The 19,923-nt window shown below is 52.6% G+C and overlaps 1 protein-coding gene across 1 annotated transcript in view; it reads left to right on the top strand.

Moving 5' to 3' along the window:
* Nucleotides 1-1,112: 1,112 nt before the first annotated feature.
* Nucleotides 1,113-19,923, top strand: part of HIVEP3 (HIVEP zinc finger 3) — a 45,193-nt gene continuing 26,382 nt past the window's right edge. Inside the window, exons 1-2 of the mRNA XM_087820843.1 lie at nt 1,113-6,528; nt 9,757-9,902. Coding sequence (XP_087676969.1) covers nt 1,453-6,528; nt 9,757-9,902 — 5,222 coding nt within the window. The 5' untranslated portion in view covers nt 1,113-1,452. The remainder of the gene's footprint in view (nt 6,529-9,756; nt 9,903-19,923) is intronic.

Raw genomic sequence — 19,923 nt, 5'->3', positions numbered from 1 at the left:
GACCTGCTGCTGGGGAGAAGGGCCCTGAGATGCACTTGGAGCCCAGGAAGCCTAGATTGCCTGGCTCCTGGCTAGCCCTGGGAAGGTGCCCGCACTTGGGGCTCCACCCAGAACAACTTTGCCCCACAGCTTGGCAAGGACCCCCATTCTGAGCCACTTCCAGGGTATCCGTGGGGCACTGACTGAACAAGGAAAGGTTGCAAAGCTGGAAGGGCCTGCCAGGGTTCTGATCCTTCCAGCTATTGCTTGGCAGCTGAGGTGGTCACGGCTGTGTTAGACTGTGAGCTCCCACAGGCTAGGGCAGTGGCTTTAGCTCATCATGAAACACCGGCTGGAGAGGTGGGTTAGCAAAGGAGTAAAAGCCCTGAGTGCTGCCCTTCCTGGACACCTTAAGAATCCAGGGCCAGAGAGAGTAACACTTGAGAGTAATCTCCCCCTTAGAGAGCTCATCCTTGAATACCCACCAGCACCTCCTCCTGTGCCACCCAGCCTTTTGTCCAGTGGCATCCACGTCCATTATCCTGCAGACCCCACCGCAGCCCAAGGCACAGCTGAGGCAGAAATTGTTGTTATGCATTTTCTAGGTTAGACAACTGATGCTTAGGGAGCTAAAATCCACTCAGAGGCACTCACAGAGCAGATACTAGAGCCCAGGCCTCCCGTCCCTAACACTCCTGATGTGCCACACAGCCACAGTCCCAGAACCACAGCTGGCATTTGAGTGACCCAACAGCAGTGTGAATGTGGGTGAGGGAGGCATGGGCAGAGCCAGGGACCGTGGGTTCTGCTTGAATCTCCCTGGTAAACCTTTCAGGGACCTCACTGGGTTTCACAGTTGGAGATGCCCAGGCATGGATGCATGGCAGTAACTCTCTCTTCTCTTGTGTGTGTGTATTTCCGTGTGTGTGTTTTTGTCACATAGAAGAGCGTGAATTCCCCTCCGTGGCTATTGATCTCCAACACGGGACTAAAGGGGAGAAGAGGCCGGACGGAGCCACCTGCGGCACCCAGTGTGGCTTCTCTCTGCCGGGACCAGGGATGACTGGGCCATGCACACAGATGTCTCCAGCCTTCAGCAGTTCACATAGCACACAGGGGACTCATGGGGGGCCCCTTGCCACTGCCAACTGAGACAATATGATGGCAACATTGACGTCCTTCATGACGTTTCCACGACAGACATTTAGGCAGAAAGTGCTGACGCATTTTCTGTCTGCAAAATAGAGGGCCATGCCTCACCGAAGTGACTAGTTTGAGCCCCAATGACTTGCTCTGAGTCCACTCACAGCCAGTGACACTTGCAAAAAACTCCCACAGCCGTCTTGGGTTTGGCTTCCTCCGCTCTTGACCAATGTGGCCAAAGCCAGACACCTCCTTGGGACACTTGGATTATCCATAAATGAAGCCCGCCCTGACCCTCCCTGAATAGCATCTGAAGTCTCTGTGGAGGTCATGGATCCTGAACAAAGTGTCAAGGGCACCAAGAAGGCTGAGGGAAGTCCCCGGAAGCGGCTGACCAAAGGAGAGGCTGTTCAGACCAGTGTTTCGGCCAGTGCCCCGTACCCAGGTGGCAGCACAGCCGCCACCCCCGAGCTCCCCCTCCAAGAGCTCCTAGCCCCGCAGCCCTTCCCAGGCCCCTCATCGGTTCTTAGGGAAGCCTCTCAGGAGAAAACGGGCCAGCAGCAGAAGCCCCCCAAGAGGTCCTCTGTCGAAGCCTCTGTCCACATCTCGCAGCTTCAGCAGCACCCTCTGACACCAGCATTCATGTCACCTAGCAAACCTGAGCACCTCCTGGAGGGGTCCACGTGGCAGCTGGTCGACCCCATGAGACCTGGACCCTCAAGCTCCTTCATCGCCCCTGGGCTCCCTCCTCAGAGTCAGCTCCTCCCTTCCCATACTTCCATCATCCCCCCCGAAGACCTGCCCGGCATCCCCAAAGTCTTTGTGCCCCGTCCCTCCCAGGCCCCCCTGAAGCCCACGGAAGAGGCACACAAGAAGGAGAGGAAGCCCCAGAAACCGGGCAAGTACATCTGCCAGTACTGCAGCCGGCCCTGCGCCAAGCCCAGCGTGCTCCAGAAACACATCCGCTCGCACACGGGCGAGAGGCCCTACCCCTGCGGGCCCTGCGGCTTCTCCTTCAAGACCAAGAGTAACCTCTACAAGCACAGGAAGTCCCACGCCCACCGCATCAAGGCCGGCCTGGCCTCGGGCGTGAGCAGCGAGATGTACCCCCCGGGGCTGGAAATGGAGAGGATCCCGGGGGAAGAGTTCGAGGAGCCCACCGAGGGAGAAAGCACCGATTCAGAAGAGGAAACGGGGACCATGTCCGCTCACCCCGCAGAGCTCTCCCCCAGGCCTAAGCACCCCCTCCTGTCCAGCAGCTTGTACAGCTCTGGGAGCCAGGGTTCCAGCCACGAGCGCTGTTCCTTGTCCCAGTCCAGCTCAGCCCCGTCGCTCGAGGACCCCACTCCGTTCGCCGAACCCCCACCTGAACACTCCCTGAGCCACAAACCTGAGGACACCCACACCATAAAGCAGAAGCTGGCCCTCCGCCTGAGTGAGAGGAAGAAGGTGATCGACGAGCAGGCGTTTCTGAGCCCGGGCAGCAAAGGCAGCACTGAATCGGGGTATTTCTCCCGCTCGGAGAGCGCCGAGCAGCAGGTCAGCCCCCCGAACACCAACGCCAGGTCCTACGCGGAGATCATCTTCGGCAAGTGCGGGCGGATGGGGCAGCGGGCCACCATGCTCACGGCCACCTCCACCCAGCCCCACCTGACCTTGTCCACCGAAGACAAGCCCAGCCTGGTGCCTTTGTCCGTGCCCCGGACGCAGGTCATCGAGCACATCACCAAGCTCATCACCATCAACGAGGCCGTGGTGGACACCAGCGAGATAGACAGCGTGAAGCCCCGGAGGAGCTCGCTGTCGCGGCGCAGCAGCATGGAGTCGCCCAAAGCCAGCCTCTACCGGGAGCCCCTGGCGTCCCACAGTGAGAAGGGGAAGCCTGAACAATCACTGCTGAGCCTCCAGCACCCGCCCAGCACCACCCCCCCTGTGCCTCTGCTGAGAAGCCACTCAATGCCTTCTGCCGCCTGCACCCTCAGCAGCCCCCACCACACCTTCCGCGGTAGCTACTCCTTCGACGACCACGTCACCGACTCGGAAGCCCTGAGCCGCAGCAGTCAAGTGTTTACCTCCCACCCCCGGATGCTAAAGCGCCAGCCGGCCATCGAACTACCTTTGGGAGGGGAGTACAGTTCCGAGGAGCCAGGACCGAGTAGCAAGGACACAGCCCCCAAGCCTCCAGACGAGCCGGAACCCAAGGAAAGCGAGCTCACCAAAAAGACCAAGAAGGGCTTGAAGACGAAAGGGGTGATCTATGAATGTAACATATGTGGTGCTCGGTACAAAAAAAGGGACAACTACGAAGCCCATAAGAAATACTACTGCTCAGAGCTGCAGATCGCAAAGCCCGTCTCCGCAGGTGCTCCCGTGGCTCTGGAAGCCGAGAAGAGTCAGGCCGAGCACGAGCCGTGGTCCCAGATGATGCATTACAAACTGGGGACCACCTTGGAGCTCACTCCGCTGAGGAAGAGGAGGAAAGAGAAGAGCCTTGGCGACGAGGAGGAGCCGCCTGCCTTTGAGTCAACAAAAAGTCAGTTTGGCAGCCCCAGGCCGTCTGATGCTGCTCGGAACCTTCCCCTGGAGTCCACCAAGTCACCAGCAGAACCGAGCAAGTCGGCGCCCTCCCTGGAGGGACCCACGGGCTTCCCGCCAAGGACTCCCAAGCCAGGGTCCGGTTCAGAATCAGGAAAGGAGAGGAGAACAACATCCAAAGAGATTTCTGTCATCCAGCACACCAGCTCCTTCGAGAAGTCCGACTCTCTGGAGCAGCCCAGCGGCTTGGAAGGGGAAGACAAGTCTCCAGCCCCAGCCCCATTCTCATCACCCCCACCCGCCCCGCATGGACGCTCGGCTCACTCCCTGCAGCCCAAGTTGGTCCGCCAGCCCAACATTCAGGTCCCCGAGATCCTGGTGACCGAGGAGCCCGACAGGCAGGACACAGAGCCAGAGCCAGCCCCGAAGGAGCCCGAGAAGACAGAGGAGTTCCAGTGGCCCCAGCGCAGCCAGACTCTTGCCCAGCTCCCGGCTGAGAAGCTGCCACCCAAGAAGAAGAGACTGCGCCTGGCGCAGATGGCCCAGTCCTCAGGGGAGTCCAGCTTCGAGTCCTCTGCACCTCTGTCCCGAAGCCCAAGCCAGGAAAGCAGTGTCTCTGTGAGTGGATCTAGCCGCTCCGCCTCCTTTGAGAGGGACGACCACGGAAAAGCCGAGGCCCCCAGGCCCTCATCCGACGCACGCTCCAAACCCTTGGGCACGCACATGCTGACTGTCCCCAGCCACCACTCACACACCCGAGAGATGCGGAGGTCAGCCTCAGAGCAGAGTCCCAACATTTCCCATTCTGCCCACATGACTGAGAGGCGCAGCAAATCATTCGACTGCGGCAGCTTGTCCTTGACAGGCCCTTCTGTACCGGTCCCAGTGGCTCCAGCAGCCCCAGCAGCCCCAGCGGCCCCAGTGGCCCCTCCAGAGAGAAGGAAATGCTTTTTGGTGAGGCAGGCCTCTCTGAGCAGGTTTCCAGAAGCAGAGCTGGAGGCCACCCCCATGGGAAGACAGGAGAGTGAGGAGCCAAAGCCCTCATCCAGTAAAACTGTGGCCAAAAGCTCACTGCCCCAGATTTCCTCAGTGGCCACCTCACACACTGGGCACCCAGGAGGCAAGAGCCAGGTGCAGGACAGACCCTCCCTGGGGTCCAGTCCGCCCTACACAGAAGCACTGCAGGTGCTCCACCACCCCATTGCCCAGCTCCCCCTGCATGAGAAGCCGTGCCTGCCCCCACCCGTCTCCCTTTTCTCCTTCCAGCACCTCTTGCAGCATGAGCCAGGACAGTCTTCAGAATTCTTCTCCACCCAGTCCATGTCTAGCCTCCTCTCCTCACCATACTCCATGCCCCCAATTCCTCCCTCTTTATTTCAAGCACCGCCATTTCCTCTCCAACCTACTGTTTTGCACCCAGGCCAACTCCACCTTCCCCAGCTCATGCCTCACCCAGCCTTCAGGCAGCCCCCTTCGTTTCTCCCCGTGCCATACCCATCCTCCTCAGCACTCTCTTCTGGGTATTTCCTGCCTCTGCAATCCCAATTTTCCCTTCAGCTCCCTGGTGATGTGGAAAGCCATCTGCCGCAGATCAAAAGCAGCCTGGCCCCACTGGCGACAGGAACAGCTGGCCTCTCCCCCGGCACAGAGTACAGCAGTGACATCCAGCGGCCCCCTATACCTACCCCCTCCAGCTGCTCAGTGCCCATATCAGCCCCTCCATTGGCCCTGCCCGCCTGTCCAGATACAATGGTGTCCCTGGTTGTACCTGTCCGAATTCAGACCAACATGCCATCCTATGGGAGCGCCATGTACACCACCCTCTCCCAGATCCTAGTCACCCAGTCCCAAGGCAGCTCAGCAACTGTAGCTCTTCCCAAGTTTGAGGAGCCCACATGCAAAGGGACGACAGTGTGTGGGGCAGATGTGTACGAGGTCGGGCCCAGACCAGCTGGGATGAGTGAAGAGCAGAGCAGAGGTTTCCAGACTCCATACCTGAGAGTGCCTGTGACATTATCTGAAAGAAAAGGCACTTCCCTGTCATCAGAGGGTGTCTTGAGCCTGGAGGGGAGTTCATCGACAGTGGGGGGAAGCAAACGTGTCCTTTCACCAGCTGGCAGCCTTGAACTTACCATGGAAACCCAGCAGCAAAAACGGGTGAAGGAAGAGGAGGCTTCCAAGGCAGATGAAAAACTAGAACTGGTAAAACCATGCAGTGTGGTGCTTACCAGCACTGAGGATGGCAAGAGGCCAGAGAAATCCCCCTTGGGCAGTGAGGGCCAGGGCAGGAGGGAGCTAGAATTGCTGTCCAGTCTGCCCACAGATCTATCTGACCCAAAGGAAATTACTCCCGTTCCTCACCCCACACTACCCCATGTGACAGCTCCAGTCTCAGAGGCTTTGAAGGAATGTGGGCAGCCATCTGGTAAACCTCACCGAAGAGGGTTGCCCCCTCTGAGTGTGAAGAAAGAAGATTCCAAGGAACAACCTGACCTTCCTTCACTGGCACCTCCCAGCTCACTTCCTCTGTCAGAAACGTCCCCCAAACCAGCCAAGTCTCAAGAAGGTACGGACTCAAAGAAGGTACTGCAGTTCCCCAGCCTCCACACGACCACTAATGTCAGTTGGTGCTATTTAAACTACATTAAGCCAAATCACATCCAGCATGCAGATAGGAGGTCCTCTGTTTACGCTGGTTGGTGCATAAGTTTGTACAACCCCAACCTTCCGGGGGTTTCCACTAAAGCTGCTTTGTCCCTCCTGAGGTCTAAGCAGAAGGTGAGCAAAGAGACATACACCATGGCCACAGCTCCGCATCCTGAGACAGGAAGGCTCGTGCCATCCAGTTCCCACAAGCCCCGCATGACAGAGGTAAGTTCAGTTCTATTTTTTCTTCTCCCCACTGATTTAAAAAAACAAAAACAAAACAAAACCAAAAAAAACAACAACACACATACAAAAAATATTTGCTGAACTTTTAAAGCCACGTTGTCCTCAGGAACCATTTGCAAAGTTAGTGAGAGATGAGTGGCCAGATTTCATTTCTGTCAGCTGGGACTGGTCACCTTACCAGGAAACATTTATTGGGTTCCTTTGTCAATGTGTCCCTCATGCCATACATTTCAGTAAAGTTAGCTTTAAAGTGATCCTGCTTTCCCATTAGCTGCTATTGTGAAATCAAAGACACAATAATCTCAGCTGGGAAAAAAGCCCCACAATTCTCCAAAAGACTGTTTGGAAAACTTGGCTGATGGGAATGCCTACAGCAGTTTTAGAACTTTATACCACTCCGTTGTATGTTTCTTCCAGTCCTGTTAGCCTTTTTCTGCTTTTCTTATTCTCTACATCTGCTGTTTTCGTTCTCTGGTACCACTCGGAATCTCATTTCCAGAGATTCTAGAATGTGACAAAACTCCTGAAATAGTCCTTTCTTTTCTGTAAAGCTGGGGTGCAGTATCCCTCTTTACCAGTAGGTGGCAATATCACTCACAGCTTGACCCAACTATGCTGTGTGGTAACACCTGGACCCACTAAGGGCTCACATTTACTCTTCCATTGCCTCTGACCTGAGGCTGCATCAGGAACTATATAAAATTAACAGGTCCCTTAAAGTTCAGGAAGTTTGAAATTTGATAAATGACACCTTCATACCCTGACAAGACCAGCTTAAGGACTCAGGCCATGATGTGTTATGCTGACTGGCGTTTGTGGAATAATAACTGGTCTGTTGATTGAGCAGTCTCAACTGTGCCAGGCACTGTGCTTGGCCCTTGAATCAGTCAATGCTCATCTCTGTGATGTAGCAGAATTATCCCCATTCTGTAGATGAGGGAACTGAGAATTAGAGGGTGAGAGATAGCAAGGTCACATGGTAAATATTTGGCAAACCCAGAATTTGAACCTAGACCTGTCTGACTCCATAAAGTATTTTTTTTTCCTTTCAATTATTTGAGGAAAGAAAACCTTAAAGTGTGTCTTCAGACCAGTAGCTTTGACCAAATCAGGCATGAATCTCCTAAACTAAATTCACATAATAGACAAATGTACAAAACTGTGTTCTATAACTTTCTTATATTCATATCCTCCTCTTTATCACTGAGTGAATTTTGTGCATTGAATTTGTTCTTAGCTCAGCCAGATAGTCTTCACAGAACCGTTTCCCAAATTTATTCTCTAAATGTCCTTATCAGTCTACAGACATCCCTAAACAAGATTTCCACTTTTGCAATAAACATCATTACTGATTTGCTCTCCAATATCTCTTATTAGCTACAGGTACTCCCCAGATGCTGTTGTAATTATGTTCATACCTATAACTACCTGTGTACCTACTATGTGCCAGGTACAATGCTAAACTTTACTTTTCCCCTCACAACTACCTTGAAAGTTAGGGTACTCTATGGCCATTTTATGGATAAGATGGCAAAGCACAGAGAAGTAGGTAACTTGCACAAGGACACACAGTAAATGGCAGAACCTGGATTCAAAACTAGATCTCACTCCAAAGCCCTCTCAGATGGTCTGGACTGCTTCTCTGTTTTAATACTAAAAGGCTATTTAATTAAAAGGAAGAGTTAATTTGACTTAATTGGGTTTGACAATTGGTTTGATATTTGAAATTCTTAAAATGAGCTTGAAACCTGCAAACTTTTTCTTGGAATATTCTATTTGATTTATGGCGTATTTCCTGCCAGCGTGCAGTGGCCTACAACTCAGATTCCCTGATTCTCAACCAGCTACCTTTCTGCTCAGCCCCAGCACATGCTGTCAGAGCAGGTGTGGTGGCTGGCACGGTAGACTACAATTCTTCCATTGTCCCAGCACCAGGACACATAGTTGCTTCTCCCGCTGGCTGTAAGCAGTGCAGTTTCTCATGATAGTGGCCTGAAGTAGGATGAGAATCTCATTCCCGTCACTGCAGGCTACAGCCGCCAGCCCAGCATCGCTGCTCCCTATTCAAGGGTGTTCCCACCCCCAGCTGCCATCAGGGGGTCTAAAGATATGTTTTCTCTTGACAAGGGCTTGGAAAGCCTGCCTGTCCCTTTGTGAGATAAGCCACGGTGTCCCATAAAGCACCTTCTCACTGTATACCACATGACTATAAAATTGTGTTCATTTCACTAATAACAAAATTTATCAAAATACAAATGCTTCCCCCTTTGCAGAAATCAATAACTTAATATAAAATAATAATAGCATTTAGCTCAGAGACTAATTACAGCCACACCTGTTCAAGGTGGCTCACCCAAATTTCATAAGCAAAACTGGAGAGGTCTGAGTCAGTTGTTAGTTGGATGTGAATCACAGAAACCAAGATGTCAAAAGAAGTGTGTGTGATCAGAAGAGGGTGTCCATGTTGGTGATTTAGTCCTGAACCAATCAATTCTGCCTCGGGCGCTGGAGAAAAGCAGCTTTCTTTCCTAATGGAATTGTCAGATCTTACCTACCTAAGAGAAGTTTTGCATGCAATCAAAATAAATAAATAAAAGATGTTCTCATCGAGCCAGCGCTCACCACTGAGACCCATGAAGAGAATAGGTTCCCTCAAGTGCACGCCTTGGCTCTGGGAGGTCCTGTTGGTCAGGGCTCTCAGGAAACCTCCTCTCTACTCCCAGCAATGCCATTAATCTGCTGGGTGACATTGACTATCTGATCTATAAAACAGAATTAGACTAGTTAATCTCCTCAGGCGGAGCCTTCATTTATTTGTTCAACATTCCTAAGTGCCCTCACTGAGGTAAGCTCTGTTTTGGGTGCTGTTATGACCAAGGAGACCAAGATTGAGGACCTGTCCCCAGCAGCTCCCTGATGGTGTAAAAGAAACAGCATCTGCAGCTCTCATGGGAACAAGGCCTGGTCTTCCCGTGAAAATAACTTGGTCAGAGACCTAGTCTGAGTCACCCCATGGCCTTGCATGAGAGACTCCACCTCTCTGGGGGTCAGCTCCCTTCTTTCTGTAAAGTGGGGTTACAGCACCTCTTCATGGGGCAGAGTGGAGATTAAATGAGCTGCGATTGAGTGTGAACATGGACGCCATTGGAGGCGTCATTCCAGTTACCATGTAACCTGTGACGATTTTGCCTTCCTGCGGTGGGCCAGGTTCACCTCCCGTCGCTGGTTTCCCCGGAAGGCCAGAAAGACACAGCTCGAGCGGAGAGGGAAGAAGAGAAGCGCGGGAAGCCAGAGGAGGACGCTCCCGCCTCCAAGAGAGGGGAGCCCACGAGGATCAAAATCTTCGAAGGAGGGTAAGAGTCACGTCTGGTTTGCAATGTCTGCTTCCCGTGGAGAAGAGCCCGCGCCGGCTGGCTGGCTGTGGTGGCCCATCTGTGTTCAGAGGTGGTGAGTGTCTCAGCCGCAGGCCGCACCACAGGGGCCCTGGGGTTCCAGCCGTGCCTTCCAGGAGATGCCACCACTGTGGGATGCACAGGCCACCTCTGTTGAAGAACATGGGGCTGCCTGGTGAGGGGTGGGGACACTGGATGTTGTGGAGTGGCTGGGCTGGGTCTTCCTCCCAGCCCCTCACTCCATCAGGTGCCGGTGGATTTCCGTCCTGCACTGGGGTCAATAGTGAGTCTGCCGGGTTCTGTCCAGACTGCCATTTACCTCGGTGTGTGTTCCCAAAAGTCACTTCTGTCGGCACAAGCAGCCTCCCTGGCACGCCTGGTGTCCCACGGGGCACTCGTGCTCTGCCAACTGGACTGTTTGCAGGGCTGATAGCACATGGCACACACCAGCTGTTTACTCTGGTCTCCGTTCTGACTGGCTAGGGTCCAGGGCGTATTGGTTTGTAAATATTTAGAATCTCATCGCTGGATTTTTACCTGGGTGCTTGTCTTTGGGAACCTAACGATGTAAACACCTCAGAACTCACAGAGGTGGGCCCTCGGGGCTCCAGAAGGGTGCCTCGTCTCGGATTTGCTTTGTGGGAGTTTTGTGCGAGCTGTGTTCTGTGTGGCCACGTGTTTGCTCCCTGGGACATGAGTGTCTGTAAGCAGGTCCCGTGGTGTCTGTCTTAGGGTCCTGTGTCTGTGTCCCCAGTGTTATCAACGCAGCCCTCATCCCACCCGGTTCTAAAGAACAACAGCACGGAGGAAAACCTCCCTCCCAAGGACAACAGTCCCCATCAGCGTGAGCTGTCACTGGGGGCCTGCGATTCTCCAGCACCTGTAGGTGCCTAACTCACAAAGCCAGAGTGGGAGGTGCCAGTTCCCCTGTGAGGTTGGGGAGATCAGAAGCTGCCAAGCTGCCCACGACCACCAGTGGGCACCCTCCAGCGGCCCTGACCAGCAGGAACTGTCCGGAGAAGGGATGTTTGGAAGTGAAACTTGGGGAATTGGGTTGTGCCAGTGACAGGGAGGGGGTCAGGGGTGGCAAACACCCTGAAGTGGCAGGAACACCTCCCCTTAGGGGAGAAACATCTGCCCAGAGTTCTAATAGCAGCTCCATTAAGAAACACTAGACCAAAGGGCTTTCAAAACACTGACTGGCCCTCTTGCCTTGGGGTGGACCAGTTTCCTCCCCTGCCATTTGGTTAGAGCGCCCTCGTGTGTCTCTGTTCCTCACACCATTGGGTCCTTTGAAGGCCATGTAGAGATTCATCAACGGGTGCATCTGGACTTGCCTTCTGCCCTCTGCTTCAAAGACTGTCCTTGGGGCCCAGGGGTGCTGATGTGCGTGAAGAGCTTTGCTTCTGCCCTGAGAGGCAACAACCTCCAAAACTCGGGTTCCCCAGGTGGCTCCCTGCTGCCTTATTCCCTGGGGAGCCTGAGATGCGGGAGGGCAGCTGGCAGGAGCCTCTCCCATCCGGCTGGTTCATAGCTCCAGCAACTGGCTGGAGTCTCAGCCACATGGTCTGCCTTCAGCTGAAAGGTGAGAACTACACCTGAGTTCCCTTCTCCTCTTCCTGCAGCCCAGGCATCGATCCTCACTCCTCCCCACCCCATCCCAGCCCCACCGGTCCATCAAGGTTGTCACTTAGTCCCACCTGCTCTGTTTCAGAATCTCCCTCTTTCAAGGTCCCTCATCTGTGCCCCAAGCAACCCTCCCACTTACCTCTGTTCCACCCAGACAGTCCCCTTCCCCCTCCAGCTGTTTCCTCACCTGCAAAAAGGAATAATAACACACTTTGTGGATCGTTAGAGGATGCTGTGCGACCCGTGTAAAGGCCAGAGTTCGTGGGCATTGGGGTATTTCGTCACTGTTACATCCAGTTCTCCCATCTCCCTCCAGGATAATCTCATTCTGTTCCGTCACCTGTGAAAAATATCCTTACACTCTCAACAGGCCACATCCAGCTTGAGCACTTTGGGAGATTATATAGTGTTGCCAGTCAGACCCTCTTCTCCCGCAGCCCAGCTGTCCTGTCTGGGCCCTGGGTGCCTCCCACCCCCACTTCGGGTGACCCTTCTACATTCATGGGTCTTTTGGAGTTGGTATCAGCCCAGGAGTTTTGGGGAATGTGGAGTGAGAGTGGTTTTGGTTATCATGTAATGGAGGGCACTTCTGGCATTTCATAGGTGGGGCTGGGGATACAACCTTCCATACAACCAACCACAGAACCACTTGTCCCACCCCAAATGCCACCGGTCCCCCCACCCAAAACACTGAGTAAATCCTTCAGACACGCTGTCTGAGCTCACCAAGATTTTGCCTTGGACTCATCCGTTTTTCTTTCTTTTTTTTTTAACACAGTGAGCATTTGTGTTTCTCTTACCTCTGTGTTTCACAACCCTCCCACTTACCTCTGTTCCACCCAGACGGTATGTGTTTGACAAGGGTGTGCAGTGGGGTTCTGTTCCCGGGAGTCACTGAGCGATCTAGACGGCCAGAGGCTGAGAGGAGGAAGGGGACAGTGACTTGTGCACTGGCTCTCAAAGCTTCCATCCTGAAGCTTCTGCTCCCATCCATGGGCCAGAGCAAGCCACAGGGCCTCTCTTACCTCCCAGGGAGTGGGGAAGTGCAGGCCTACTGTGTGCCTGACAGAACCAGAGAGACTTGGTAGACAGCACTGACTACTCCAGTGGGTTTAACATAGAGCTGCAACTTGTTATTTTTACTCAACAGTGTTTTTGAGATGTATCCCTGTTGATCCATGGAGATCTAATTCATAGCAACGAGACACAGAAGTGGAGGCTGTATGGGTCCAACATCCATGAGTCTTTTTATCACTAGTCAACCACTCACTAGTCCCCTTACTCTTCTTGACCTCCAACCCAGCAATTGATCAATTAATCAATTCATCAAGGAGGAGCTATTTATTCAGTGCCTATGGGTGTTCTGTGCCAGAAGATATCATGAGCCAAGGTGGGGAAGCTGCGATTCTGCCCCCAGAGTGCTTGGGGACTGGCTCAGGTGGCAGTACAAGGCTCAGTGCTGAGGTGTGGACTGCTGGTGTTGAGATGCTTATAGCAGGAAGGGACCCACCTGGGTCAGAGAGAGTGTCCTGGAGGCATGGGGCTAGGCCTGGAAGGCTGGGTGAGACTTGGACAGGTGGAGAGGAAAGGTAGGTTGGTCAGCAGCCTGGGTGTAATGAAGACTAATGTACCTGTTCAGTTGGACTGACTTCTGGCCTTGAGTGTTCTCTCTTATCAATGTCATTCATTTCCTTGGCTTCAAACCTCATCGCTTCACCAAGGACACTAAATCTGGGTCTCTAGCTAGGACCTCAGCCCTGAACTGTAGATCCTTGCTTCTCATGCCTCCTGGGCACCTTTGCCTGGGAGATCCAGGGCACCTCAAACTCAGCATGTGCTGACCAAGCCCTCCAGTTGCCACCAGCAGCATCTCCTTCCACATCTAGATCTCAGATGATGCACCCGGCTCTTCACACTCAAAACCTTAGTGTCATCTTGGATGCTTTCTTCTCCCCTGATCCTTCCCCTTCCAATTAGTCCCCAAATTCTGGTGTCCCCAAATTCTGGTCTGTGACTCAGATGCGGTTTCTCTTCATTCCCTGTGCCATGGCTCTGGCTTCCCTCTCTCCAGGACCCCGTTTGGTGCCACTGAGTGTCTTTGATCGAGGTCCTGCCTGTGCCACACCTCTGCCCCAGAGCCTCTGTGGCTGCCTCACCTCCAGCATCCAGTGAAAACTCAGTCTGATCTTCCTGGCCTCAGTCTAACCTGTGCCTGCTGGGGTCTGTCCATTGCCAAATTCTATTTTCCTTCAGAGGGCAGTGCTCAACTCTCTTCCCTAACTAACCTCCCAGGTCCTCCACACCCCCTCGTTTTAACAACACTGGTGCTGAAATCCATTCCTATCTCCCCTCCAGTCCCCTCTAGACTTAGATCTGAGGGCCGTGCTCCGTATACACTATGTATCAGTTCCCATTTATTGCATTATTTCCCAGCACACACCCTGTCTGCATTCCCGTCACCTCCACACGCAGACAAAGCCTGCATTCTCCAGGCAGCCGCTGGGAGTGCCCCGTCAGGAATGCGCTGCTCTCTCGTCCAGCACCTGTGTGTCGCCTTGGTCATTTAGAAGGGCTCCTTTGTTCAGGAATGTTTTTTTCACACAAAGTTATATTGTTCATCGAGGGTAATGCCTATATTGTCCTAACTCAAGTTCACTCTTCGCAAGAAAAGATGGGAGCTCAGCCCAAAGGGCTGGTGTGGCAGAGGAGGAGACGGGAACTGATAGGAGCTACCTGGCTTCCGAAAGTAGTCATCCGAGCCCAGCCAGGGTAGGGGGTACTCAGAAAGGGGGCCAGGGCAGAAGCAGGGGTGGGGTGGGTTTAGAGTGGCAGCCAGCCTCAATTTAGACCTGGGGAACAGAAGCCCAGCGGTGGGCCAGGCCAATGAGGGTGGGGTAGGGTGATTCATGGGCATGAGGTTGCCTAGGTCTGCCCCCAAGCCCTTCAGGCCTTTAGCAGAGAGATTCGATGCCTGACCTGCCAACTTCAAGACTCAGATGCTGAGCTGAGGGAAAACTATTGGTGCTCCTGTCAGAGGGCACTGGCTGCCATCTCTTGTCACCCCAACACACTCCAATACCCCACTCCAGCCCCTGGCTCCCTGCTGACCCATTCAGTTCAGCGTATCCAAACTTCTCACCCTTAGAGCACTTCTTTGACAGGGGGCCTATGTCACCAGATTTTCCGTCTTCGCTTTAAAGAAAACTCTGAAGGAATTGGCTGTACTTGCTCACCTCCATGTCTTTCCTCCCTTCCTCCCTCAGACCCATTCCAGGTTGGCCTTTGGTCTCACACACCTCAGAAACTGCTTCTATCACAGTCAAGGGTGACGTCCACCCTGCGGAATTTCGAGGTCAGTGCTCACTTCTGTTCACCCTGACCTGCCGGCAGCACTGAACACAGTTGACCCTGCCCCCTCCCGGTCACACTTTGCCTTCTTGATTTCCAGGGCTGCATCTTTTTTGACTCCGTCTTCCTTTGCTGGCAGTACTTTCTCGAGCTTTTGGTGATTTTGCCTCATCTGATCTATAAACATTAGGGCCCTCAGGGTTTAGCACCTACCTCCCCTCTTCTCTGTCTAAACTCACTTCCAGGGGGACCCTACATACCATTTATAGGTGGATGACTCCAGACTCATGTCTCCACTGGACTTTCCAGAGTTCCGTGCCAGGTTTCTGACCACCTGTGTGGTGTCCACTGGGCGTGTGACCACAGCACAGCAGGTGCTGGAGAACCATGTGACTCATCTGGCTCTTGGTCCATTTGTTAAATAAATTATTTTAAGAGTTTACTTAATTCTGCATTGTTCCACTTGAAGGAGCCATATATATATATATATATATATATATATATTTTAATCTTCACCTGAGAACATGATTTGAGAGAGAGAGAGAGAAAGAGAGAGCGGAACATCAATGTGAGAGAGAAACATTGATCGGTTGCCTCCCATATGTGCCCCAATCAGGGATCTAACCTAAACCTTTTGGTGTATGGGACAGTTCTCCAACTGAGCCACGCTAGCTGGGGGCCAGGGAGGTGGAGTTATCCTTTATACTGATCAAAACCTCTGTCCTAAGAGGCTAGCTGTGGAAGGAAGCAGGGAAAATGGGGCTAAGGGGTAGAGCTGGAAGGAGTGTGAGGTCGAGCAGGTGGGTGTTTAAACCGAGAGCTCCTCTGGTGTGTGCACATGCTGCTGGGAATGATTTAGAGCAGGGACAGATGATAACACTGCCCGGTGAGACAGATGGGACAGAGGGCGGAGCAGAGTCACAGAGCAGCTGCCAGGGGGTGGGCTCAAAGCAGTGATGAGAAGGGCAGTTCTACAGGAACAGGAAGAAAGAAAATGCTGCTGTGATGCAAGCAGAATTGATGATTGGGGGAGGCAAGGAGGGTCCTCAGTCCAGGCCACCTATGGGCTCCTGGTCTTCAGCAACAATAGATCTGCAAATGGCTATTTTGAAAATAAGAGCAGGAAATTTCTGTTCCTGGGAAACCACCTAGGTTCTTGGAAAAGTTATTTCTTTATAAAGATTATCCCCTAAATAAAAATTTCAGATGTTAAGTAGTCTAGTTAGGTTGACTCTCTGGACTGGCCTAGCATCTTTCTCCTGAGGACTCAAAGGACTTCCTGGGGAACACCCGCTCCAGACATCAGAGAAAGCTGGTTGTGTCACTAAGAAACCCAAGTCACGGACAGAAAAAAAAAATGGAAAAGAAAAAAGACATTGATCATGGGACAGACTGAGTATCTGAGTAGCTGGGCCAAGTCCCCAGAGCCCCGAGGACTGGGGGGGAAGACCCAAATGCATCCTATTAAAATTTAAAGGAGGATCCATTTCCCCAGCGGGTGCAGCCTGATTCCTGCAGGCGGTCTGAGCCAGCAGGGGCTAAACCTTGAGAGGAGAGAGTGCAGGAAGTAGAGTCCCCACCCTAGCAAGTGGTGGCCCCCGAGAACTGTAGCTGCAGCCAGGGCATCCTCTGGGCCTGGGCAGCATGTGCCTGAGGCCCAGCTTCCGTCCTGCCCCCGGGAATCAGGCCAGGCATCCAGGAGCAAGCTGGCTTCTCCTTGTCTCTCCTGTAGGAGAAGCAGCCTCTTAGGAAGCCTCTCTCTTTCTTTCTCACTCTCTCTCAGTTTTTATTTTTATAAAAATTACACATGCAGCCCCGCCGGGCGTGGCTCAGCGGTTGAGCGTCGACCTAGGATCCAGGCGATCAGGGTTCAATTCCCGGTCAGGGCACGTGCCCAGGTTGCGGGCTCGATCAATGACTCTCTCATCATTGATGTTTCTATCTCTCTCTCTCCCTCTCCTTTCCTCTCTCTGAAATCAATAAAGATATATTTTAAAAAATAATTTTAAAAAAAATTTTTAAATGAAAATTACACATGCACAGAGTTTGAGGATCCATATATTTCCTAAATTTTGTTATGGGAAACAGCAGTGCCCTTTCTCTTTCCCCCACATTTCCTCCTCCCCACTCTCAGAAACCATCCCTTTCATCTCTTTTGGCCGTTTACCTTGTTACCTCCCTATCTCTAAATAATGTGCCTGGGTTGCTCCTTCTTGGCTCTTCAGCTTTAGGCTTTAATGAGCGACACAAGAGCCTTTCACCCTCCCACACCCGCCCCCCTCCCCATCTCCTCTCGCTCTCATTAGAGGGGTACCGTCTACATTTCACAACTAAGTCTCATCATAAACTCTGGCTACATTTTCTTTCCCATACAACTTTTCTGTTTTCACCGAGGATAATCATTGTGTGTGTGTTCTTGGGAAAGTTATTTCTTTGTAAAGATTATCCCGCAAATAAAGATGTCAGCTGTTTAATAGTCTAGGTAGGTCAACTCTCTGAACTGGCCTGACATCTTTCTCCTGGGTGCCCAAAGGACTTTTGCAAAACTAAGTGAAGTTAGAACACTTATAGAAAGTTAGTTTTCTTGACTTCGCTTAGTTTCCTATATATCTATTGCTAATTTGAACCCCAAATCTCACCTCACTGGCCTCTCCCCTGCTTCGTGAATTCCATCTTGCTGACACAGCCCCCCGAGTCCTTCAGCGGCTCCAGGCTGCACGGCTGCTCGCTGGGCCTGGCCCACAGCTGCCATCCGGGGTCTCCCTTCACCCCGCCCTGGAGACTCTCTCGCCTCCCTTGTTGGGTCTCCTCTTCCTGGAAACATACATCTTCATCTTCCTCCGTTTACTTGTTCATTTTCACAGAGACCGCCCATCAATGTGGTCTTATTTTGAAAGGGTCCGTGAGAGGTGAGCTTTCTGGCAATTCACAGGACTGACAATGTCCGGAATGTCTTTATTCCGTTTCTCAGTGGGTTGAAGTGTAGAATTCAGGTTGGAAATGATTTTCCGTCGGTTCTGAAGGCAGCCCCCTGCCTAGAGCTGCACCTAGCATCCATTCTGAGCCCCGTTTCGTTACAGGCTCGGGTGGTCTCTCTGCCCCGGCCACAGGAGCCACTGGAGTCTGTAAGCCAGGGCGTGTCTTTGATGACCGCGTGGGGACAGCAGTTCAAAGGGAGAGAGGTGAACGTTAGCTCCAGATCTGTAACTGGGTAATCCATGGACTGTAAAAACAAAAGCAAAGAAGAAAAATGGCACGTGGGTTGTTGGGCAGATGGAGTGTCTGACAGTGAGGATGAGCCCACTGGGATTTATTAGCAGCAAATCACAGAAACACCTTCTCCGTCTTTGGGCATTGTGTGAAGCGAGGACTCCCCCAGGAGGGAGGTGCCGTGGTGTGAGCCCAGAGCTGGGGACCTGGGCAAGTCGCTTCTCCCCTCTGGGTTTATTTCCTCATTTGCTTGGAGGAGGTGGGAAAGGACTTGACCTTGGAGTCCAGGCCCGGAGTCTGAGTCCTGACCTGCCTTTACTGCCTCTGAGATCTGGGGCGCCCCCTGGACTTCGGTTTCTCATCTGCCACGCGGTTTGGGGGAACCTTCCCTGATGTGACGTGCAGGATCTTTGCCCCTGCTGTCAGCCGATGAGCTGTGTCAGCCCCGCGCTCAGTGCTGGGAAATGCTGCTCAGAGACAGTCAGCGGGAAAGGCCTAGGTGGGGGTGCTGTGTGGGCTGTTGAGGCGGGTCTCTCCCTAAGGAGAAGGTGGCCTCTTCTAAAGGTTGGGGAACCTCATCCAAACTCGTGGGTAGGGTGCCCCTCCTTGGGCAGGGCCTTTGCCCGTGTGCCCGGCCCGAGGTGAGACATCTCAGGGAAAAATTGGGAAGAATTCCCTTTTGGAACCCAGAGTTGGGTATTGGGGGTTGACTTGTCTGGACACACGGGTGAGGGGGTGAGAAGGGGAAAAAAGATAACAGTCCATAGAGGGTCCTCTGGCCCCTCAGCTTATAATAAGGAACAAGTTGCTCCTTCCCCAGGGTCTGGAGCCTCTTCAAGGAGGGGTCCCAGCTGTGGTCTGTTCCCTCCAAGCATCCGTGGCTCCTTGCTGTCCGCAGGGTGAAGGCCCAGCCCTGACGCTGACACCTTCCAGCCAACCCTGCCCCTGCCCTGCGCCTGCCGGCCTCGGCACCCTCAGTCATGCTCTTTGGCGCTCCTGGGTGTTTTTCTTCACCCTGGAAGCACAGGTGCCTCTCGGGACTGTGGTGAATGTTGAGTAGAGTCAGGCATGTTGAAGCACTTGCCCAGAGCTTGGCACACTCCATCCCACCCCACTGCTAGTCAGAGGGAACGAGTGGCCTCCCTCACTCCCTGCCCTCCATGGAGAGCACCTATCTCAGTGTAGCAGTAGAACCAGACCAGGGTTCAAATCCTGGCTCTGCTACTGATTAGAATGTCACTTAACCTCTCTAGGCTCAGTCTTCTTACCTGGAAAATAAGAATAGTAGTAGTACTTATTTATTAAAGGTGTTTAGAATTAAAGAAAACCATGTTTGTATGTAATGTACCTGGCACAGTGCCTGGCATATAGTAAGGTGACTTCTTATTCTGCCAAGAATTATCAATATTTACTTATATAATTGTCAACAAATTATTCTGAAAAGAAAAGAAAAGAAAAGAAAAGAAAAGAAAAGAAAAGAAAAGAAAAGAAAAGAAAAGAAAGAAAAGAAACACACACTGAAGAATTCAGGGGTGATGGGACATGGTTGGCAACTTGTTCTTAAACAGATCTGAAAAAAAATTTTTTTTTACCATAGTTTCAACTTTTCTGTATGTTGGTGACTTGCAAAATAAAAATTTAAAAACAGAGAAAGAACCAGTTTGGCTGGAAGAAAGGAGGCCGGGATGCCAGGAATCAAGGAAGGGGTTTAAAAGGCACAGATGCTGTCAGGGGCGATTTCTTGACAAGTGGAGTCGGCCAAGGCCAACAGGGAGCTAAAGGCATCAGACCAAAG

This window comes from Miniopterus natalensis, chromosome 9, assembly GCF_054644295.1.
Source record: "Miniopterus natalensis isolate mMinNat1 chromosome 9, mMinNat1.hap1, whole genome shotgun sequence".
NCBI classification, from domain to species: Eukaryota; Metazoa; Chordata; class Mammalia; order Chiroptera; family Miniopteridae; genus Miniopterus; species Miniopterus natalensis.
Note: the sequence above shows the minus strand (reverse complement) of the source record. Positions and strands in the feature narration are given on the sequence as shown.